At 46.8% G+C, this 24,986-nt stretch overlaps 2 protein-coding genes across 2 annotated transcripts; one reads left to right on the forward strand and one right to left on the reverse strand.

Annotated features, from left to right (window-relative positions):
• Positions 1–622: 622 nt before the first annotated feature.
• LOC120667037 (isoflavone reductase homolog) lies at positions 623–15,461 on the reverse strand. Its single transcript, XM_039947044.1, has 4 exons — positions 15,111–15,461; positions 2,041–2,281; positions 1,415–1,618; positions 623–973 (listed from the first exon to the last, which is right to left on the reverse strand). Exons 1-4 carry the CDS (start codon positions 15,438–15,440, stop codon positions 810–812), a joined length of 939 nt encoding a protein of 312 aa, XP_039802978.1. The 5' UTR covers positions 15,441–15,461; the 3' UTR covers positions 623–809.
• Positions 15,462–18,034: 2,573 nt separating this feature from the next.
• On the forward strand, positions 18,035–22,211 carry LOC120668083 (basic proline-rich protein-like). Its single transcript, XM_039948027.1, has 3 exons — positions 18,035–18,506; positions 21,172–21,242; positions 21,933–22,211. The coding sequence occupies exons 1-3, from the start codon at positions 18,035–18,037 to the stop codon at positions 22,209–22,211; spliced, it is 822 nt and encodes a 273-aa protein (XP_039803961.1).
• The last annotated feature ends 2,775 nt before the right edge of the window (positions 22,212–24,986 follow it).

Consider the following 24,986-nt stretch of genomic DNA (forward strand, 5'->3'; position numbering starts at 1 on the left):
GGGCCGCGAGGGGCCGGATGGGCCATTTTAGTTGGGCCATTGTAATTTGTTTGGTCTATGGTTGGCTGTTCCTCTGGCCCAAGTTGGCCCAACAGCGCAAAAATGTCTTCTTCAACCTCCAGCCAAAGCTCCAGCCCCTTGAGCTTCTTCCCATGACGGAAAAAATGGAGGGGAGTGCCGGGGGGGCTCCACTGCTGCACAGGGGGTAGGGGGCTCGAGCCCCACCTGCCCCCCCACGTTGGATCCGCCACTGCCACTTATTCCATATGTCACAATTCATGATAACCGACTAAGGATGCGAGTGGGTACCAATGATGTTTCAATACCACTTATTCCATAGCCTGCTCCACAGAGAGCGCGGCTTTGCCGCGCCTATATTTCTAGTCTAAAAGTTCATGTGGGCACATTCATCACTTTGTTAATAATCAAGTTCTACTCTGCACAGATGACGAGCACATTGTGTGGTTCAGCCTTATGACCAGCCCATTTGAAATAGAAGCAAACGCCAAAATAGCAGTGCCTACAATAGAAGCAAACGCCAAAATAGCAGTGCCTACCCGCATTTAAATATGAAACTATAGATATGAAGATTTCCCAAATTACTATTCTTATACAAAAATAATTAAGAACAAAAGTAACATGGGCCTCTCATGTTTATTGATCCATATATCATTCTGGACAGTAGAGCTTAATACAGGAAGTAGTATTTGTTGTCAATACATAATGCAATACAAAATAATTCAAACACATAGTGTCCATGGATATTGATATTTTAAGAAAGACCCACAAGAAATTTTCAAAATTTGCCATTACAAATATATCTTCATGTACTCGTCCATGCTGGTGTACTGAACTTCTGGGTACAGCAGAGTAGCCTCTGCTCCATCATCTCCGATTTCAAAGTTTGTCAAGCAACCTTCATAGAAAAAATGGTAGTAGTGGGTTACTCCGACTTGATTGGCAAGGTCAGTACCTGCATAAAATATGTGTAAAATTCATATTGCGTTCTGTAACTGGGAGAGATGTACAAGATGAGAATTCATAGACCCACAATATGTTCCAACAAAAGAAAGGACAATACATATGCAAGTGCTATTATTTCAATGATGGGTGATTTTAAAGGCTTATACTAGTCGATATAACAGGTTAATATTTGAACCAACCTTACATAAATCAACAGTAATCTCATGTAACAAACGAAGAAAATACTGATGATATGTTTCTTGCATGTCCTACATAAGCCCTTTTATCTATTATGTGTACAACTATACAGTTATTAGCCCTTTTATAAATCATCTAGTTACTCTAATACTGAATGTGACCCTTCCACCATTTTTTGTGCCATTAATTACACAAAACGTATTCTTAATCATATACACATTATCCTTAAACATACAGTAGTTTTTGCAGTTACCTTTCATTGAAGCCAAGAATTCATCTGCATGAACGTGGATTTTCTCCAGAACTTTTCCAGAGAGCTTTTCCCATTTTGCAATCACTTCATTCTGAGTGAGAATGTTTTCTTGTGGTCTTATGTATATTGTCTTGTTCAAGGTGCGAGGATCATCGATGGACTTAATTGTATATGTTGCGACATCATCTTCATCCACAAATATCGCTGCATGGTAATAAATATGTCAGAAGTATGTATCCATCCAGTCATCAGAACATGACACTAGGATAGGATGATTAGTGAAAATTTTTGCACTATGTTCTCAAAATAGGACGAAGTTGTAAAAAGTGGGACATGTTATTACTTCCAGTTTTTTATTTCCTCTGTTTAATACGTCCATCTTGGATAGGGCATGGTTTATTACAAGAGACAAGCTAGGCATTATTCACGTTCTATAGAAAGAAAAAAAAAGTCATGTATGATATTCAAATTTTTTTTGAAGAGCTTCATGTACATGCATTTTGATAATCCAAATATGTGTTTATTGTTAAGTAAAGAACATATTAATGAAATTTGAGCTAAATGTCAGATCTGAGAAAAATAAATTAAAGATGATAGGAATGTGAACAAGCAAGTTTGGTGTTTACCTTTGATGTTGCCGTCGCCGTATACATGAACTTTCTCTTTGGGTGGCAAAAGGGTGCGCAGTTGACAGAGGTTAGGACAAGAGTAAGCAGCAAAGAAATTAGCAGAAACATACGTGTGGGGAATGTTCGCCTCTTCTACTGCCCTTCTTATCTCCATCTTTTCATCAAACGTAACGCTTCCTGGTTCAAGAGCATGCCTCATCCTCGATGGGTCCATGCCAAATTCCGATGGTCTGAAACGCTGCATTCACAATTATGTATTTTTAATATGATTTCGCTACTCCACTATTCATTGTTTTATATTCAACTGAGAGAATGAGAGAGATCTGCCCATGTATACAAAAGATATAAACAAGCAAAAAAGTATTTATTGTTCTTCCAACCATTTTTCCTAGCACAGGTGCCACTGCAAAGTCGCTAATGCAACTTATTTTGGTGCTTGTATGGGACAGTTCTCAACAATTTACGAGTGGGAAAAATCAAAATCATCTTTCCGTCTTACCAGAAATATCCTCTATATTTCTCTCTATAATAGAAGTTTATTCCCTAAGTACGTCCTTGCCTTGTACAAACTACATCGGTTCCATGGTTATTTTATTGATTGTTTAAAAATTATTCACATGGATATAATATTTCTCCCAACATATTAGCACTACTACAAAACAACTAATTTGTCCCGGTTGGAAAACCCCTGTTGTCCCGGTTTCTCAACCAAGATCGCCAGACCGGGACAAAAGGGTGGTCCTTTTGTCCCGGGTCTGGCAACTGGGACTAAAAGGGACCTTTGGTCCGGGACCAAAGGTCACTTTTTTTCTAGTTATGCATTTCTCATTTCTTTTTCATTTCAGTTACACTTTCTCATTTCAATTACACTTTTGTATTAGAATTCAGGGTGAGTAAGGACTCCACTAATATATACATATATATTCATTTATATAATATTTGTCCTAGATGGTTTTCATATATAATGTAATTCACATATATATATATGTATACACATATCTATATGTGTGAATTTCTTTACATATGAAAATGTCTAGGACAAATATAATATATATATATATATTATTGGAGGTCTTATATATAATACATACACACTCATAAATAGATATCCTTAGATATATACACATATATATTTACATAGGTATATTTATTTTTAATTACATATATACACGTACATTATCATATTTGCTGCGATTGTCAATGTAAGACTGTCCATCATAGTAGAATTCACCTTTTGGATCGAGGACTTGCTCAACAATAAATCTGGACAATTGTTCTTGAATCGCCATAATCTTTTGCTCTGGTATTAGTTCATCGCGCATCGCCTCGACCTATGGAAAAGTGGGAAAATTAATTTGGACTAATTACAATACGAGTTCAAATACTAACAAGTTTTTTACTTACTGTTGATGCCTTTAACAGATCAACACATGAATGGGCTAGATCGCGCGGCGCGAGGAGGGGCTCGATGCAGCTCCTCCTACGTGGAGCAGTCTGACCGGTCCCGGTCACCGGTGAAAATCGGCGACGGCCTACGAACACTCGCTGGGAGGGACCCCGTCAGGGCAGGCACACGTAGGGTTGCTCTAGGATCGGCAGGCCACCTAGAACACCTTCAGACGTCGCGGAGATGAAGGAAGAACAGTAGATAGAGGTTGGAAAAGCTAGGGTTTGGAGAAAAAATAAAGAAGATAAAATTAGAGTTTGTATTGATTTGATCGATTGGATACCCTCAATCCGCCGTGACCCTCAATCGGCCGTGACCCTCAATCTCTTCTTGTTCTCGTAAGACATCATAATTTGGCGGTCATAGTCTGAAGGCGGCTCTTTAAGAATAAATTTTCTCTTATTTGCTTCACACATTCCAATAAAAAATTTCAAATCTCCCGGATTTATTACTTTCTCCTTTAGCTGTGGCGGCTTCGGTTTGAAGTGCTCTTTAACCCTTTCAGCAGTTATCCTCTCGGATTCTTCAAGACTCCTATCCCATGGTTTAATAGGAGCCTCCTTTGTTTTTTCTTCTGTTCCTTCTTCTTTGGAGGCTCCTTAATTGGTGCTTGCTTCTTTGGCGGCTGTTTTTGCTTCTTCGGCGGTGGAGGAGGTGACCATGGAGGCGACGGTGACGCTTGAGTGTTCATTGGCTGCCCAAGAGAATGTTCTGGTGAAGCTTGCAGAGACAGTGCTGTGCTTGGAGAGGGTTGCGGAGATGTAGGCCTTCGAGAGGGTTGTTCATTCGACTTTAGGACGATGTAGCGCTTGTACCATAGGATGTAGCCATGAATGGCCTCTGCTAGTGTCATCTCCCCGTTGCCTCCAGGAATATCAAGCTCGAGCGTCCCCCAACCCTCGCACACCTGCTCCACGCCAACACTAGCGTATCCTGCCAGAATTTGCTGCCCTTGGTACACGTCTCCTGGTTGGGTTGGCATGGCGATAACGTATGCTACCATGAACGTTAAGTTCTTGACGGCACTCTGCAAGTCACAAGGTATCTGCTGGGTGATCTCATCCACTAGAAACCGCTGCTAGGCCATCGTTTCAATTGAGGCCTAAATTCCCGTTGTCTCGACAGTGACATCTGTGGAAGCGCAGCTGCTTTTCCGCTGAGATAGATGATCGACTGTGACATTAGGTTCTAGAGGCACCGCTTGCGCTTGCTGTTGCTGGCTCATTGCTATGGCCACTGCATGTGGAACCTCTCCCGCCAGTCTTTGATCGTGTGAGAGGAGTAAATCACTAAGTAATTCAATGAAATATTCACTTAGTAATTCACTAAGTCATTCTCCAAGTAATTTACTAAGTAATTCACTAAGTAATTCTCCAAGTATTTCACTAAGTCACCATGCAATTATCTATAATATTTTGTAGTCACTAAGTAATATACATGAAATATTCAAGAAATATTATAAACATTTGATTAAGTAATTCAAATATATGTAGTGTCACTAAGCAATCAAATGTACATGTAATGAGTATTTCAAATAGATTTCACTAAGTAATGAGTAATTCAAATACATTTCACTAAGTAATTCAAATACATTTCACAAAATAAATTCACTAAGTAGTGTGTCACTATGCGATGAAATGTACATGTAATGTTCTAGACGTCGGTTACGTTTAGGTGTCAGCGAGGATTGGATCGGACAACGTAGATGGACGAGGTCGAGAAGGGGACTATGTTTGGATTGGACTATGTTTAGATGGACGAGGATTGGATCAGACTACATTTAGATGGACGAGGATTGGATCGGACTACGTTTAGATGGACGAGGATTGGATCGGACTACGTTTGTAAAATATACATGTAACACACTTTACACACACATATACATACACACATGCATACACATTCATACATTTACAAATTAAATATAATTTCACTATAAATTAACACATTAAACAAATTAACATCCTAATTTATATTTTACAAATTAAACAAATTCACACATTAAACAAATTAAATATAACTTCAGACTACATTTTACAAAGTAACACTATAAATTAAACAAATTAACACCTAATTTACATCAAATTAAATTAAACAAATTGACACAAGAAATTTCACAACATAGTTCACATTAGGGTTAAACATAATTCACAAAAATTCACAGTTAAACAAATTTCACACAATGCATCATTATGGTTAGGGGCGGCGGCGGCGCACGGCCGGTCTAAGGCGGTGCGTGGTGCGCAGCGCACGTACGGCGGGCGGCGGCGGCACACAGGCGAGGGCGGGGCTCAGCGACGGCGCACGGGCGAGGAGCGGGTGAGCTGGAGGCGGAGCTCGGGGACGACGCCAACGCAGTGGTGGACGACGGTAGGCGGAAGTGGCCGGGGACGACGGTGGCGCGTCCTCCTCTGGGAGCATGTGGGGAGGACGACGGCGGCGCTCTGGGCGGGGACGTCCTCCGGGCAGCGCTCAGGGATGATGACGGCGGCGGTTGGGCAGGGTCGGGGTCTTTGCAGGGCGGCGGAGCTCTCGGGGCAGCGGTGCTTCCTCTGGGCGGCGCTCGGGGACGACGGCGGCGAGGAGGAGACGGTGCTCGGGGACGACGACGTTGAGCAGTTGTAGGCGACCGCCGAGGGAGTAGGGGACGATGATGTCGCAGATCAAGAATGGCTAAGTGTTGGGGGAACATGGGGCGAGAGGAAGAAGGGGAGATATATAGGTGGAGGGGGGCTTTGGTCCCGGTTCCAGCCACGACACGGGACCAAAGGGTCTTTAGTCCCGGGTGGTGGCTGGACCCGGGACAAGGGGGGGCGTTTTGTCCCGGGTCCAGCCACCACCAAGGACTAAAGACCCTTTGGTCCCAGGTCGTGGCTGTAACCGGGACCAAAGGGGCTTTTTGGCGGGCAGGCAAATTCCCAGCCTGCGGCCCACCTTTAGCCCCGGGTGGATCTATCACCCGGGACAAAAGAGGCCCGTTTTCCATCTTTCCCACCAAACCTTTCTCTTTTTCATTTGTTCCTTTTTATTTCTCTTTTAAAATAGGCTATCATTTGTCAATTGAGTAAAAAATAAATTATGGATCCAAAAATTATCAAACAACATTTCTGATTTTATTTAGACTTGATATACACAGCAAAAATATTTCATTTTCATTAAAGTGATTGGATCCACGAAATATATAACTTTGTACATATTATATTATTTATTTTGACCATGCAAAAATGTATTAGGTAAATAAATTTTTTCAAACTATTGTTTCTCGATAGAAAATGGGTTCTATCACGACATTAATGTTTAAAAAGTGAGTTTTACACAAAATTAATCCATTTCATGGAATTAATGAGTAGTGTGTGGCTTTGTGAGATAGTGTGTGTTAGTGAAAGAGTATAGTGTGTGTCTAATTTCTTGAAATAAATATACTTAGTTTAGTAATTCAACTAATTGCATGAAAATTATCCTTGAGTTTGATAATTATGTGAAAAATATAAAAAATGATATATAAAGGATAATGGTACAATACATATATAATCAAAATATTCGAATTGCCATTACTTTTTTATAAAATAATATAAAATTATTCTAGTACATCAAGTATCAGCAGCTACTGGTACGGTAACAGACTTTCTCTTCACAAATATCCCTTGATTATGATCACGGCATAAGTATGGAGCATCCTCATTAGCTAGCAGGATGCATGGATCAGCATTGACTTCGAAAGGTGGAATGGCAACAAAGTTATTATAATCTTCTGACAAGTCTGTGTTGTCCTCGACTCCAACGATGTTTCTCTTCCCTGATAGAACTATGTGTCATTTAGGCTCATCCTTTTGCTTGTTTATCCCCTTCTTTGGCTTGCTGGACATGTCCTTAATGTAGAAAACCTGAGCGACATCCTGGGCTAGGACAAATGGCTCGTCTCTATACCCAAGATTGTTGAGATCAGCTATTGTCATCCTATACTGATCTTTTGTTACACCTCCTCCAGATAGCTTCACCCATTGGCAATGAAATAGAGGCACCCTAAAATTGGGACCGCAATCCAGCTCCCATATCTCTTAAATGTAGTCATAATATGTCTCCTTTTTTTCATTCTTGTCCATGGCATCCATACGGACACCGCTGTTTTGGTTGGTGCTCTTTTTATCTTGGGCTATCGTGTAAAATGTGTTTCCATTTATCTCGTACCCTTGGTATGTTAAGATATTTCAAGATGGTCCCCTAGCCAATAAGAAAAGTTGTTCACTTATATCCAAGTTATACATTAGATGCTTCCGCAACCAGCTGCCGAAAGTATTCATGTGCTCACGTGTAATCCCGGCCTCAGACTTTTCCGGGATTTTGGAGAGCAGAATCTTCTTATGTTCCTCGATATACGGATCCACCAAGGATGATTGTTGAAGAACGTGTAATGCGCTTTTTTGAATGAGACATCATATGTGCAGACATATGATTTCTTTCCTAGTGTACCCTTTCCATCTAGTCTCCCCTCATATCGCGATTCAGGGACCTCAATCGGTTTAAGGTCATCAATAAAGTCAACACAAACGTTAATGACCTCCTCAGTTCCGTAGGCACTGGCGATGCTTCCTTCTGGACGAGCTCGATTATGAACACATTTCTTCAGTACCCCATGTACCTCACGAAGGGGAACATGTTGTGTAGGAATACTGGTCCGAGAATATCAATCTCTTTCACAAGGTGCACTAGAAGATGTGTTATAATATTGAAGAAAGATGGTGGAAATATCAGCAAAAATCCAACAAGGCATTGCACCACATCATTTTGCAGCATTATCAGTTTGTCAGGGTCAATTACCTTCTGACAAACTGCGTTGAGGAAGGCACATAGCTTCACGATGGTTAACCGGACGTTGTCAAGCAGAATCCCCCGCAGCACAACCGGAAAAAGTTCGGTCACAAGCACGTGGCAGTCATGGGACTTTAGATTTGTTAATTTCTTCTCTGCCAAATTTAGGATTCCTTTCATAATACAAAAAAAATTCTATTATACTCCTTTCATAATTCATTATAAAAAACTAGTATCCACAATATGGTCATATATACAAGTAAATCACATGAACTGTCTACACTCATTCTAAAAATTTCTACTATCCACATACTCATCTCAATCTAAAAATAAAAAATATACTACACTCATTTATAATATATAGCCATTTATGCAAGGAAAATCACATTAACTCTTTGGATCAACTAAAACAAGTATACTACACTCCTTTGGATAAACTAAAACAAATAAATCACACTTACATATGCAATTTAAGTGAGCAAGAAATGAGCTACACATTTTCTCTATTTCTAAAGCATGAAATGAGCTATACAAGCAATGAAAGAAGAGGGAAACAAGTCCCAAACCTTTAGCGCCAATGGGTGGACGGGGGAGTAAAAAATCTTCACTAATGTGGTGAGCAAATGAGCAAGAACCCCCCTCACCCGAGCCAAGAACAGCAAGAACAAATGAGCTGAATGGCTCGGGCGGGAGGAGGGGGAAGGGGATAAGGGGGGCCAAGAACATTTGTCCCGGTTGGAGGCACCAACCGGGACCAGAGGACCCCTTTTATTCAGGTTGGTGGCTCCAACCGGGACCAACGGGCCGAGGGGACGTTGGTCCCGGTTGGAGTCACCAACCGGGAGAAAAGGGGGTCCTTTGGTCCCGGTTGGTGCTCCAACCGGGACCAAAGGCTCCTGTCCCCCCCTCCCCCGCCTGCCCGGCTAGCCGTTGGACCCGGGACAAAAGCCCCCTTTAGTCCCGGGCCCAAAGACAGCCGGGACAAATAGCCTGGATCAAAGGCCTGATCTGTTGTAGTGTAGTTTGCTTCCATATAGTTACCATGGATGGAACCCAGATTCCTCTATCCCAGAATATCATATGACCAAAACCCATGTGACTAGGTTTCATCTAGACAAAACTCATCTCTCCTCTCTCCTCAAAATTTTTTGCCATGTCATAAGTTTTGCTGATGTGTTACCTCATTTAATGAGAATAAAACTCGTCCCACTAAGGCCAGTCTCAATGGTAGTGTCATGGATGTTTCATAGGCATTAAATCCATGACACATCAGCAGTTTTGGTGACATGGCAATGAATTAAAGAGGAGAGAAGGAAGAACCGTTTCATCACCACGACACGGTGCTGGACCAGTTACCAACGCCGATGACACGCGATGAAACTCGTATTGAGGCTAATTCGTTTCATGTCTGGATCCGCTGCTCCCCCTTTCACCTTCCGTTTCATCTCGCTGCCGCCCCGCGCCTCCGCTCCCCGCGCTCGCTGACGCTGCAGGTACGCCGCTGCCGACGAGCCTCACCTGTGGGGCGCCGCCCGCCGTTGCTGATGATGCCTCGCGCCCTCGCCCATGGACCGCCGCCACACAGGCCGGCACGCGCAGGCTGCCGCTGCCATGATGCCTCGCCCGTGGGCTGCTACTGCCGACGAGCCATCAGATCTAGACCCTGCTGCGGTGCTGCCTCGTATGCGAGTTTATCCCTTCTTCCTGAAGCTTCCCTATCCCTGTAGCATCATCAAGAGAGCAGGAGTTGTTGCGCAGTGCTCATGCGAGAGCAGCTTGCAAGTGGTGGTGTTGCGTACTTGCGTTGGCTCGATCAAAGTTGTAGCATGTCGATGCGATTAAACTGTGAGCCTGTGACCTGATTGATTGCTCTCTGATTTGGGAATGGAGTTGCCAATTTGGGGGGAAGAAGAGAGCAAAGATGGCTTGGCGTGAGGGAGATGGGAAGGTACTAGCCGGTTAGTGCAGAGAGAAGGATGGCGCTGCAGTCAGGTGGCCATATGAGAGATGGGTGCGGGAGAGAGTATAGAGAGATTGGCATTACAAATGGTTGCATAGTCTATATGGCATATTTGATCACATCACTATTGCACAATTTAATATTGCAATTTGTATATGAAATTTGTGTAGTGAAATTGTGTACTGAGAGAGGTAGTTTCATTCGAGTGTCAAGCTGACATGACAGTCTTGGTAACTGTGCAATAAAACTCTCCACTGAAACTGGCCTAAGAATTATCTTGTGACTAGTGGGTGGGAGGGAGTGCGAAGTAAATTTTGGTCCAAAGGAACAAGGCTTCTCCTTGGCAGTGTCTGAGAAATACTGATGTATAGTCACTGCCCAGTAGATTGAGCTTCAGCATGTCCATAGCCGATTTAAAAAGAAAAGCACACAGCACCATGTGAAACGTGTCAAGTGAGCCGCCCCTGAAAATGATTTTTCCAGGGGCGGCTGACGCCATAACCCGCCCTTGAAAAACCTTTTACAGGGGCGGCTCAAAGCATGAGCCGCCCCTGAAATGTAATTCCCGCCAAGCCAAAATTTGAAATTCCATTCACATTTCTATTTCCCGCCAATTTATTCTAATTTGTTTCCCGCTGTATTTAATTATTCTAATTTATGTTTCCCGCCAATTTTCACCTCTAAATCAATTGCGCGATTCAATTTAGCTTTTCAAAATTATATTTCCACTTTATTTGAATGGATCGATGATGAATATATTTGTTAACATAAAATCATATACATTGCATATCATTAAAATTCAACATAAAATCATACAAAAGTATCATTACAGTGCATATCATTAGAGTACAAACATCATGAAAGTGCATCATTAGAGTACAAACTTCATTTACATTGACTAACGCTACTATTGCTGGCTCGAAGTGCCTGATTGTCCCACTTACAGAGGCTTGCAAATTTTGGGTCGGTTGATAATTCATGCTCAGTGTGAACAAATTCCCCATCTATATGGACCACTTTATGCAAAATGAAGTGACATAAATCGTCGACTATAAAAAGAAGTTGTTTCTCATGGAGTGGACCATTGTGGAGTGGCCGTTGATCCTGAAAATAAGAAATCCATTCCAAAATTAAACCAAGTGTTAGATGCAAACACTTACAATATGCAGTTATACATCTATCCTAGCAAAGAGTAGATGCTTACCAGTTCGGGATCTTTTGTGTACCTCCCGAACTCCCTCACGTGCTCGCACACGTAGTATCCACATTACATGGAACCGGCAGGTTGCTTGTGGCATGGATATTGTGTGCGAATCACCATTTTTTTCCTTATCAGGGGGGGTGCTCTCCTCCTTTGGACACGTAGTGCCTGTAAGACCTGTTTTTTAAGAAAAAGAAAAGAAATAAGTAGTTATTTATGTATGCAAGATTCTGCATGAAGTCGAAGTATAGAATAACAATTTTGCTAAAATGTTGAGGATGCCCTCGAATTCCTTATAAGTATCCGGATCGAAATCAGCAGAGTCTAATACTAACCTGGATGGTCCTCACCATTCTAAAAATATAGTGCTTGTCTCTTTTTACTGGAGCAGAATGTAATTCAGCCTTGCCATCAAAAAATGTATAGAACTTCTTACTTCGGTATCGATGTCCTTCCACCAAGAAACGTCTGCGGCCAAGGTAAACTAACTTTCTAGACCGTGCATCCCGTCCTACCTTTGACCTGTCCCGAAAGGACAAATAGAGCCTGGTAATCATAGATGGTGATGAAGATAATAGCTCTGAGATTAAAGGTCTGTCGTGTGAAGCCGTTAAACATATCGATACCCTCCTTCCAAAGAGTTTCCATCTCTTGCATCAGAGGCTCAAGGAAAACATCAATATCGATGCCAGGATGCTTGGGTCCTTATATAAGGATGGACAATATAAGATATTTCCTTTTCTGGCACAACCATGTAGGCAGGTTGTACATCGTCAAGATCACCGGCCAAGTGCTGTGAGTGCTAGTCCTATCACCAAACGGATTCACTCCGTCCGTACTGAACGCAAACCTAACGTTCCTTGGGTCCTTTTCAAATTCCAGATAATACTGCTCATCAAATTTCTTCCACTACCGAGTATCAGCTGGATGTCGAAGCTTTCCAACACCCTTCTTAAGCTTATCTGAATCCCACCAGTGCATCAGCTCAGCATCCTTTGGGTTGGAGAAGAAACGTCTTAGGCGGTTGGCAACCGGGAGGTACCACATAACCATCGCCGGAATTCACCTCTGCTTCTCAGAGATGCCTAAAGTAGTATTTTGGTGCCTCTACAACACTATTTGCTGCACCCTTCCTCTTCCTTTTATTCCTGTCTCCTTTACCATGATTATCGCCGCCATAATAACCATCATTGTTTTTGTACCTATTTGCAGAACATACAGAGCATTTGTCCAAGTCTTTGAAAGCATCCCCACGATACAAAATACAATGATTCGAGCATGCATGAATTCTTTCCACACCCATTGTGAACGGGCTGACAAGCTTCTTTGCTCGATATGTGTTCGCAGGCACTTTATTTGGCTTTGGAAGCAACCAGGCCAGCATACCCAGGAGATCATTGAAACTACTGTCTGACCAGCTGTGCTTAGCCTTTAGGGTCAACAGCTCAAGTACAAAACGAAGAATGGTCCAGTGTTTCGGACATCCTTTAGACCGCTCATATATATTTTCCTCTGCTGATTTCTTCACCGTCTCGAAGTTTTCTAACCCCTTAGCACTACCAACCAACAGCTCCGCTTTAGTGTGACGTAACAACTGGCTCAGAAAATCAGCACCATCAAGTTCATCGCTATCATTATCACTGCCAAGATCGATGGGACTCCCGTTGACACCATCAAAATGACCACCACCAACACCTTCATCCTCACAGCCAGCATCATCAAAGGCATCAAACAATATATTAAACTCGGGCTCTTGCATTATTTCATCGATTGAATTCTCTCTCTGAGGTTGTTCTTCTTCACCATGTTTATTCCAGATTATGTAGTTGTCTACAAAACCACTAATCAACACATGCGATCTAATTATAGTTGTGTCGCTGAATGCTCTCAGATTTTTACAGGTTTTGCATGGGCAATGTATTATTTGTGTCTTCTCAATTCTTGCATGATTTTCCACAGCTTGAATGAATTTATTAACTTCTCCACGGAAATATGCATCCGTCCTTTGTGCTTTGTACATCCAAGTTCTATCCATCTCTAAACACCAACAATAGAAAAACAATACCTGATTCAAACGAATTAAAACAAGCTCTTAAATAATTTGCGAAATATATGCCAAGTAAATCTATACATAAGCGTAAATATTGGATAAAGTCAATTTACTATGTCATCCGATATAATAATAAATCTTTAAACAAGGGTTAATCCTAGGGTTAAAGTCTTGCGCTTTCTGAAAGTATTTTGTTATTCTTTTGGATTTCACATAATTTCAAATAAGAGAAATAATAATTCTGTGAAAACATAGGATGGAAAAAAACTATCTTGCATGTGTATAAATATATGAGGGAAATCATATCATTTTCTCTCTCCTCTATAATTTTTGGAAATATGTTCACATCTAAATGAGGCTAAAACTTAAAGATTGGTCCCAAATAATTACCTAATCATGTGCTCCAACTAAAATAGCCTAGATTTATCCAAAAAGTTAAAGCAATTCATGGCTTAAATGATAAATCCACCTAATTAAGATCTACATCTAGATAGAGGAATGAGAGCACAATTTGACCATTAAAATTAACCCAAAAGCTTAGAAAAAACATAGAATTAGGTGCTACTTACCTCCTAGAGCCTCTAACTTCAAAGAAATCAAGTTTAAAACCTCCCCCCTCTATTTATGATGCATGGAAAATTCAGACAGCACCTCTCCCGAGAGAGCACTGTTCTATCGGGAGGAGGAAGATGGTCGGCGCCCAGATATTTATGACATTTTTAAGGGCGGGTGGCATTACCAGCCGCTCCTAGAAATGGTTTTCCAGGGGCGGCTGATGCCACCAGCCGCCCCTGAAAATGGGGCGCATTTCCAGGGGCGGCTGATGACACCGGCCGCCCCTGGAAATCGGATCTTTAGGGGCGGGTGATGGCTGAAAATGAACCCTATTTTCAGGGGCGGGTGGTGCCGTCACCCGCCCCTGAAGATGCATTTCCAGGGGCGGTCGAGAAGCTACAGTACCCAGCTCCTGTTGTAGGAGCGGGGTACATTTGCAGCCGCCTCTGGAAAAAAACTGGGCGTCCCTGGAAATTATTTCTGTAGTAGTGAACACAAGTCCATTTAACCCCATAGCACAAAATATTTGACACGTACAACATCCTTGCATTAGCAAAACAACACTTCCTTTAATACATTTACACTAATAACATCCACAATCTATGTATCATTTGATATATAAAGTGTCATGTGATGAAAATGATTTTCATCGTGAGAGTAGTAATTAAGATCAATTTTGTATTGTTAGTGCATATATCTTCTTTTAGTTACCGAATATCAAACAAAAAGACTGACTTGGAACAAATCTAAATAGACTATATTTAGAATATTTTGCTGTCGATCGACGAGAAGTTGGAGCTGGTAGATACATACATATGGATGTTAAGCAGAATTTTTTTTTTGCGAGTAAAGCAGAAAACTAAAACATGAAGAAAAAGAACTGGTTGCATGTAAAAGAATATTTTTAAAACGAAACGTGAACCTGATATCTTACTTTACCCCAAAATCAGGAAAAAAAATTTATTTATAGAACTCATCATGCATCCAATAAAAAGGAAAAGCGTCGATCTAAACAGGGCATAAATAATAAGCACGTACAAGTGACCTTGACGTTCCCGGCCTCGTTGATAGCCTCGACGAGCTTGTGCTGCAAGTGTAAGTTGTGGCTCCGGATGTGCGCCCCGGACATGGCCGAGACCACCACGTCGGCCTGCGAAACGGCGGCGACGAACCCCGCGTGGTCGTCCAGCGACGTCTGCACGAGGCGCGCGCCCTGGGCCTTGAAGGACAGCAGCATCTGGAGCTTGTCGATGTCGAGACCCATCTCCGGCCGCATCAGGACGAGCGTGGGGTGCCCCTGCGCCAGGCTCGCCCGCACGATCCGACGGCCGACGTAGCCCGTGCCGCCCACGACCAGCACCCGGCTCTTCACCATGGAAACCGAGGAGGACGACGAAGGCTGTGGGCGTGTGGCTGTGGCGTGGAGTAGTATGCAGCAAACTGCATGCAACTCCTTGGGGGATGTAGATGTTTTTGGTGGGGGCCGGGATGTCAAAGATGGGTGCGATCCAGACAATGATCAGTTACTATATACTATATATAGTAGGTCAATTGCGCGCTACGCCGCGTGCATTTAAAAATGTGAAGCAAAATAATTGATATGTGTCCTCTATTAATTTTCTATTCTGTGGATCCCGCTTATCAGTTTTTTTTCTCCTTTTCCCCCACCGCTGCTCTCCCTCCCTCCCACTCTCTTTCTCGATGTGCTCTCTCTCTCCCCACCGAGCGCTGCCTCCGCCTCGTTTCCTCCGCCACCTCCTCACCTCCCCAGCCGGCGCGCCTCGTTTCCTCCGCCACCTCCTCACCTCCCCGGCCGGTTCGCCCGCCATCCGCGCGCCATCGAGCAGGCGCGGCCGGCGAGGTGCGGAACGAGGCGGTGAGCTCCGGCGCCGGCCGGATTCGGGCCCTCCGCCGCCTCCTCCCCTCCCCGGCTCGCCCGTCTCGCGTGTGCCGGCGAGCAGGCACGGCCAGCGAGGCGCGAATCGAGGCGGCGAGCTCCGGTGCCAGCCTGAATCGGGCCCTCCGCCGCCTCCTCCCCTCCCCGGCTCGCCGCCCCGCGCACGCCGGCGAGGCGCGAATTGAGGTGGCGAGCTCCGGCTACGGCCGGATCCGGGCGCGCCGAGCACTGAGCCATGGAGGCAGCCGGATCCTCCCTCCCTCTCCTCTCCTCTCCTCTCCTCCCCTTCCTCTTCGCCTTCCCTCTCCTTCGACGCCAGCTCCTCGCGGCTCCGAGCTGTGGTGCCCGGCCCTCCCCCCGACCCCTTCCATGGCGGCGGCGGCGGTGGAGGCCATGCGCGGCGGCCGGATCCATGGAAGGCATGGCGAATCTGCGACGGCCGGCCTTCCACCCCCTCGTCCTCCCTCCTTCGGTGGCGGAGGCCTGTGCGGCGGCGGGTACATGCTCCGAGCTCCATGTGTGCGTGCGGCTCGGAGGAGCAAGGCGCGGCAGGTCACTGCGGCGCGGCGTCGTGGGGAAAGGAGCGAGCGGCAAATCCACACCCCGCGTCGGGCTTCTCCAGGACACGTGTCGCTTGTGAAGCGTCCGGTTACTCTCAGCGCTCCCTCCCCACGGCGTATAGGAGTAAGAGTATTACAGTGATATGGCAGGACCTCGTGATCATCATAAATCATAGTAACGACTTTAATTTGCTGACTCGATGTGATTATATTGCTGTCCGTGCATGGGGTCAGATTTTCATTAATGGATGCGTGCCTTCCAAATACTCAGCTCCGTCTCAAATTATTAGTCGTTTCAGCTTCCTAGATACACAATTTTTTACTATATATTTAGACATATATTATGTCTAGCATAGCAAAATCTATATATTTAAAAAAGTCAAAATGACTAATAATTTAGAATGGAGGAAGTACATAAAACTATAGGCAAGGTGGCAGCTTATACATTGATTGCTTTCTCTGTTTCGCAGTTACTAGCAAATAAATGCTCGTACGTTGTACTAGCAAATAAATGGTCGTACGTTGCAACATGAGAACAATTATTTGATTTAAAACTAGATATTCAAATAACATTATTTCAAAATGTATATGCTTAAAAGCTAAGTAACCGTGGATCATCCATTTAGGCATTGAACTGATACCCTTGATTCAACCGACCGTTTGCACTAAAAACATGCTCTCTCTAAACAATGCCCATACCGATGCACCGACCCCTCTTAATAGCACCGTCGGTTTAACCGGTCATATTGTGTATTCTTCATTTGATCTTCAGTTGCACTGTCCAATGCACCGATGTTTACATTCTTCTTGCTGTTGGTTCAACCGGTCGAGCTGACATTTCTAGCTCTTGTTAGAAGATGCAACTTCCATTGCACATACCGTTCAAATAACTTACTGTCGTTCAACCGATGCCCTGTCTTATGCCGAATTCATCCAATTCGATATTTCTTTGGGTTCTTTCTTCGTTTCATACTTTACTAGGGCTTTATACTTTGTTTTTAGATCTAAGATCATTCACTTGACGCACTTGTCAGTTCCATGATTATATTATCATTCAATCACCAAAATCATGAACTATGATCTAATGGATCTAATGGGGTTATGTTTCTTTGCAAAAAGTCCATAGCCAGGTTGTAGCCCGTCGATCATGGAGATATCATCATAGTAGGCGTTGGCGCCGCCGCCGCCGACGGTGGACTCCGCCAGCATCAGGGGCGGCTTCCTGGACAGGGTGCACGAGAGCGCCCCAGCGCTGTGCAGCGGCCACGTACGTGGAGTTAGCCAGGAAGCGGGGAGTTACATTGGCTGGTAAGCGCATACATGAGTATACCTGAGGCACACGGCAAAGGCCCTATTGCACACGGCAAAGCCTTTGCCGTGTGTTGCACATGACAAACAGCACACGACGTATAAATATCGGCAAAGAGCACCTTTGCCGTGTGTCAGAGCGATACTCGGCAAACATTTTTTCCAAATAAATAAAAAAAAACACCGGCAGCCGCTACCGCCACCATGCCGGCCACCATCACCACGCCGTCGGCCGCATCACCACCACCACGCCAGCCGCCGCCGCCCGAGACCGCATCGCCGCCCCTTGAGGCCCGCGTCGCGCCGGCCGCCTACCCACAGGTGACCCCGCCGCCCGTAGGTGCCCCCACCGGCCACCGTCGCCACCCGTGCCCTGAGGCCCATGCCACGTCGGCCGCCACCCGTGGCCGCGCCGCCGCCGCCGCCGCCGTCCAAGGCCCAAGGCTGCACCGCCGCTGCGCGAGGCCCGTGCCACCGCCACTCGGATTCACACCGGTGCCGCCCGAATCCACACCGGCGACGCCCAGATCCATGCCGGCGCCGCCCGGATCCACGCCATCGACGACAAGGTGGTCCCCGCCGTCGCCGCTTGGAGGAGCCGCCGTAGACCCCGTCGCCACTGCTCCTCTTCATGCGCCACCGCCGCACCTCACCCCGCCGCTGCTCCTCACTGCCGGTGAGGGCGAGCAGAGGGGGGAGGGGAGGGGAGGCAGAGGAGGGACCGGTGGAGGTGGGGAGCAGGGAGGAGCGAGGGAGGGAAGCGAGGGGAGCACCGTCAGAGGGAGAAGCGAGGAGAGAGGCGCCAGCGGAGGGAGGAGCAAGGGAGGGGAGCGCCGTCAGAGGGAGAAGCGAGCGAGGGAGAGGAGCGACGAGCGAGAGGGAGCCGTGTGTTGGAGGGCAGAGAGGGAGGGAGCGGTGTGAGAGTTTAAGTGTGGGGCGGTGCAGCTTTGCCGTGTGTTCCAGTTTGGCACTCGGCAAAGGAAGGCTTTGCCGAGTGTTTTTTAAAAGCACTCGGTAAAGTAAGGCTTTGCCGAGTGTTCTTTTTTCGCCGTGTATTTGAGGTGGCACTCGGTAAAGGGGATGTTTGTCGAGTGAGAGGCAGTGGAGGCCTGCTCCTTTGTGTGATGAGTGATTGCCAACACATAGAGTGGACTAACTGTGTGTAGTCGCGACTCTGTGGAGATTGCGCCAGTTCTTGGTCTGTGGTGTGCAGGTACACGGATGGCGCGGTTGCAGCGAGATGGTTTGGACAAGAGCGAGGCGCGTGCCTATGCACCATGCGGCGGCGTTGCCGTGGCTGGGAGCTCGACGACCATGCGGAGGCGGGAGACCTTGCGGTGGCGTTGGAAGCCCGACCGGACGACCGTGCGGTGGAGGAGGACGGCCCAGATACTTGGGCCACTGCTGGGCCGCGTGGCGATCCACTCCTGGCGCCAAGGCGGGACGGCGTGGAGTTTGTTGGTACCTCGGGAAAAACCAACGGCAGGATGTGTCGACGTCAGCCAAGTCGAAGAGGTTTCGGCGGGAGGTCGGACACGTGGCGTCATCGGGCTTGACGGGTGTGCCCGGAAACATCACGCGGGAAGGGTTCGCGGTTCCCTCCAAAACCGCAACCGAACTCGGTTTCGGCAGTTTTCCAAAAACTGCCCCCGGAAGATTCCAGAAGGACGCGTGGCGACATCAAGGGGATTGCGTCGAGATGAAGCAAGGTTCTCCGAGTCGTCGCGGCCGGCGGATGGTCTTCAATGTATCTTTTCCTGTTTTGCCCCTAAGGGCCTTCTAGTTTTATTTCAGCACTTAGGGGTATTGTAGTCTTTTAGAAGAAGACTTGGAAGGCAAGGAAGGGAGGCAGCTGGCAGGTGAGGCGCTTGGCTCTGGAACAAAAGGAGCGCCTCCTCTCCCTGGTGAATGGGTGTTGGACAGAAAAGAAGAAAAGAGCCAGCCGCCCTCCTCTTCTCCCTCTATGTTCTTCCTCCCTTTATCTTCTAGGTAGGATTTTAGCCATGGATTTGTGAAGATCTTGTACTGAATTTTCGTGGGAAAGGAGGCCCATTCCTCCTTGTGCCCTCTGGGAATTGGAGTAAGTTTTCAATCTCATATGCTTCATGTTTTGGTTGTGACTATTTGTGATTTCGTTTGTTGGATCATGAAGTGCGAGATTGGTGTAGTTCTTTGAGCTCTTTGACGTGATTCTAAACCTTCTTGCCTAGTGGAAATCCTCTGGAAATCACGAGCTCGTTAGGATCTCATTTCTTGAGCTTTTCATGTTTTTTCAGAAAACCCCGTTCTTGATCACTAAACCTGCGATTCCTCCCAAACCATGGAGTGATTTGTCAATTCCTTGCGTGGACATGTTCACAAGCCCTTTGTGATCATGCCTACAAAATTTGGTAGGGTTTGGACTTGATTTGATCCCTTAAACTTTGAGTTTTGGATTGATCCGAGAGGAAAACAGAGTTTCTGGGCTTAGACAGAATTTCTTCCTAACACCGGTTAAACCGACGCTCGAGTTCAAGGTCGTCGGTTCAACCGGTGAGTAGGTTTCTCGCTAGTTGGGGTTTTCTGCGTGTTGTTGGATTGCACCGGTGCTTTCTCTCTCTATAGCATCGGTTCATCCGATGTTGCTTCTGTGTGTGCTGTTTTGGGTTGTTTAACCGCCGTATCGACTTTTCTTAGCGCCGGTTGAACCGGTGCTGTGCACTCGACTTTGACAATTGGTGCACGTCGGTTTAACCGGTGCTCACAGCACGGTTTTGGTGCATTTTGTTGCCCCTCTGGACAACTGCACCGACGTCAGTCTCTGATTTTGTCGGTTAAACCGGCGTCGCTCACCGGTTGAACCGACGCTATTCAAACCAGGGCGTCGGATCAACCGGTGATTGCTTTCTGCTGCTGCCGGCTCTGTATCACCGGATAGACCGACGTTTTCAAGCTGTATACGTTGGTTCAACCGGTGATAGTATACCGTGCTTTACTTCTTACGCTGCTTTGTGTGTTTGCTTCCGTGTTCGATCACGTTTGTTTCTAGGATAGTTTTGTGTTAGTGTAGCTCCCTCGTAGCTGCTCTACACAACGCCTAGAACTCTGGGGTTGGGATGCACTCTTGAATCTAGAGCAAAAGTTTTCATTGCGATAATTTTTCGAAGGCTCCCATTCACCCCCCCCTCTGGTCGCATTTCTTGGTCCTACAATTGGTATCAGAGTGGGGACGGTTTCTCTATAGCCTTCTCCGGTTCGAAACCGTTGTGCGACCATGGGTTCACCGGGCAAACCCCCGATCTTCGATGGATCCGATTACGACTATTGGAAGGTGCGCATGCGTGCCTATCTTTTGAGTCTAGGTTCCGAGGTCTGGGAGATTTGCGTGGACCCTGATTATGTGAACCTTGCGGTCCGCACGACCGAGCTTCAGGTTAGGAGACATGAGGTCAATAGCAAGGCGTACAACGCTCTCATAGCCTGTCTCTCTCGTCCTGAGTTCGATCGTGTCAGCGACCTTCTCACAGCCCGGGAGATCTGGACACGGTTGGCCAATTTCCATGAAGGAACCAACCATGTCAAGTCGAGGCTGTATGAGACTCACCGGCGGGAGTACGAGAACTTTTCTCAGTTGCCGGGTGAGAGCATCGACACCATGTTCAGTCGTTTTCAGTCGATTGTGAACAAGGTGCGTGCGAACCAGCCACAGGGCACCCAGGCCTACTCCGATCATGAGAAGGCTATGAAGCTTCTCTATGCTCTTGATCGCAAGGTCTGGGAGGTGAAGGTCTAGACTATCATAGAGTCTGCTAGCTATGAGACCCTCACTGTGGATGAGCTGTTCAGTAAGCTCAAGGCTTCGGAGGTGGAGAAGCTCTCTCGAGCTAAGATGGAAGGCAATCATGCTGATGCCTCCGCCTCCAAGTCTATGGCCCTGGTAGGCAACTCTGGAGCTAACCCTGACTCCTCTCTTGGAGGTTTTTGCTTGTCTTCACTTGTGTCTGTGACAGATGAGCAGTTGGAGGTGCTTGGGAGCGAGGAGCTTGCATTGATCATCCACAAGTTCCAGCGTGCCTTCAACAACAGACAAGCACGAGCGAAGACCTGCTTCAACTGCGGCAAGACCGGCCACTTCGCCGCCGAGTGCCCCAGGAAGAAGAGTTCCAGGGATGATGACGGCCGCTCCAGGCACGAGGAGTACCGCGAGCACCGCCACAAGCACAAGAGTGGGCACTCCCACAAGAAGAATGGCGGACGCTCCAAGCGGCACCGCGAGCGGAAGAAGAAGAACGTCGGCAAGTACAAGGACAAGCAGGCGTTCGTCGCCCAGAGCGAGGATCACTCCTCCACCAGCCAGAGTTCGACGTCTTCATTCTCATCCAGCTCCAGTGACTCCGACTGACACCACCGCGGCGAGAAGAAGCGGAGCTCCAAGAAGAAGGCCACGGAGGGCTTCACCGGTCTTTGCCTCCATGCTGGGAAGGCGGCCGGTTTCTGCACCATGGCCATCGACTCCGACACCGACGGGACTCCTTCCACTACGGCAGCGCCTGCACCTCAGCCAGAGCCTAGCTATGAGGTACGTTCTGAGCACCCCACTCCCGAGGAGTTGGAGGATCTTTACACTGCTTTAGATAATCAGGATTTGATCATTAAGGATGCTAAGAGGCAGTTTAGGGCGTTGAGACAGGAGCTGAAGGAAGCTAAGTTAGCTTTAGAGATTGCTCAGTCTGCCCCCGTAGTGGAGGATTGTATTGAGGAGGATGAGTGCAGTCAGTGCATCGGCTTGATGTCTGACTTGTCCGAGCTTAGGAGCAAGTATGATGAGAACTTGCTCAAGCTCGAGGAGGGCAAGAAGGCCTTGGATGAGCTCAAGTCCCGGCCTACCCTCTTGGGTGCTTGCAAGGAGTGCCCAGCACTTAGAGAAGAGCTTAAGGAGAAGAATGTTGCTTTGAGGAAGTTGGAGAAATCCGCAGTTCCTAGCTCTTGCTCTGCTGATTGTACTGTGTGCCCAAGCCTGATCTCTGAGCTTGAGGAGGCACGGAAGGACAAGACCCGGATGGAGGAGGAGAACTCCCACCTTCGGGAGATTCTCAGTTGGGTGTCCGCCCGCGAGCCTCAGTTGGGCATGATGGTTCAGCAGTTTAAGCGTCCTGATGGTGTTGGGGTTGGTTTTGCTTTTACTCCTGCTGACTTTGTCCAACCCTATGGTAAGATTGGTGAGATACTTGAGCCGAGTGTGAATGTACTCTCTTCCACAGCTTCACCAGTTCCTAAGCCAGCACCAGTTAAGGACGGAATCCTCACTGAGCCACCTAAAGCTCCACCTAAGAATCCAGTGTGGGTTCCCAAGCCTAACCATCTCAAGAACCGACTGGATACACTCCCTCCTAGTGGTAAGCCAATTCCTAAGCCCAAGGTGAGGACTCAGCCCCCCAGAGTTCCTCAGAGAGCCCCAGCTTCTACACCACAGCCTACACACAAGAGAGAGCCTTACCTGTGTGAGTGGTGCGAAAGGGAGGGTCACTTGGCAGAATTTTGCTTCCGGAGGTTGAGGTTTGAGCGCAGGCAGTCTGAGAGGCGCGCTCCGGAAGTGTTCCACCAGCCTACAGGTGGACACACTCCAGCTCGACGTGGGCAGAGGCGGGATGCCAGGCCACGTCGTGTAGGTGGAGGAGGGGGAGGCGGTGGTGGTTACCGTGCTCCTGTTGGTGGTTTCGCCGGCCCCGTTCCACACCGTGCTTTCGGTGATGGTCAGCGTGGCCGAAGCTTTGGTGGCGGAGGCGCACCACGTTATCCTCAGCGTGGTGGTCGCCAGCCACAGTTTTCGTTTGAGGATACTTACCCTGCTTTCGAGCAGATGGCACGACACTGGTTTGCTTCTTTCTGTGCTAACCCCAGTGTCGGGCCATTTGCCCGCTCTTTCTCTTCTTACTGAGCAGGACACTCGAGGCCTGGAGGACATATGGCTCATGGACTCCGGTTGTTCGCGCCACATGACCGGAAGTCACAGATGGTTCTCCAGCCTCACCCCGATGAAGGACAAAGAGTACATCACCTTCGGGGATAACAGCAGACGAAAGGTACGTGGAGTTGGCGCTATTCGGATTTCAGATGACTTCACCTTGAGAGAAGTTGCTCTTGTTGATAAGATGGGTTTTAATCTGCTCTCTGTTTCACAACTTCTTGATGATGGGTTTGAAGTGAGTTTTAAGAGAGGTTGCTCGCGTGTTCTTGATTCCAGAGGTGATTTTATTTGCGGCATTGTTCCTTTTGGTCGTGTGTTTCGCATTGACTTTTCTGGATCTTCTTCGAGCACTTCTCACTGTCTGGTGACTGGTCAGTCCTCTGAGCTCTGGAGGTGGCATAGGAGACTCGGTCACTTGAGCTTTGATCTACTAGTTAGGCTCAGCTCACTTGGTCTGATCCGAGGATTGCCCAAGCTGAAGATGGACAAGGACCTTGTGTGTCACCCGTGTCGTCACGGGAAGATGGTTTCCCTTCCGCACCCACCTGTAAATCAGGTGATGACATCGCACCCTGGCGAGCTTCTTCACATGGACACCGTTGGTCCTGCTCGCGTGCGCTCTGTCGGTGGGAAGTGGTACATTCTTGTGATCGTTGACGACTTCTCTCGGTACTCTTGGGTTTTCTTCTTGGAGACTAAGGATGAGACTTTTCAGCACTTTCGTGATCTTGCTTTGAGGTTACAGAACGAGCTTCCACATGCCATGAGGGCTATCCGCAGTGATAATGGAACTAAATTTAAGAACGCTCGTTTTGATGACTTCTGTCGTGACTTTGGTCTTGATCACCAATATTCCTCTCCTTATGTTCCTCCACAGAATGGCGTGGTTGAACGCAAAAATCGGACCTTAGTGGAAATGGCCAGGACGATGCTCGATGAGCATAGGACTCCTAGGCGTTTTTGGGCCGAAGCGATCAACACCGCATGCTATGTTGCCAACCGCATCTTCCTTCGCTCCTTCATGAAAAAGACTTCGTATGAGTTGCGGTTTGGTCGACAGCCCAGAGTGTCCCACCTGCGTGCTTTTGGTTGCAGATGCTTTGTTCTGAAGGAGGGAAATCTTGATAAGTTCGAGTCTAGGAGCTCTGATGGCATTTTTCTTGGCTATGCTCTTCAATCCAGAGGCTATCGGGTTCTTATTCTTGAGAC

This window comes from Panicum virgatum, chromosome 3N (assembly GCF_016808335.1).
Source record: "Panicum virgatum strain AP13 chromosome 3N, P.virgatum_v5, whole genome shotgun sequence".
Taxonomy (NCBI): Eukaryota; Viridiplantae; Streptophyta; class Magnoliopsida; order Poales; family Poaceae; genus Panicum; species Panicum virgatum.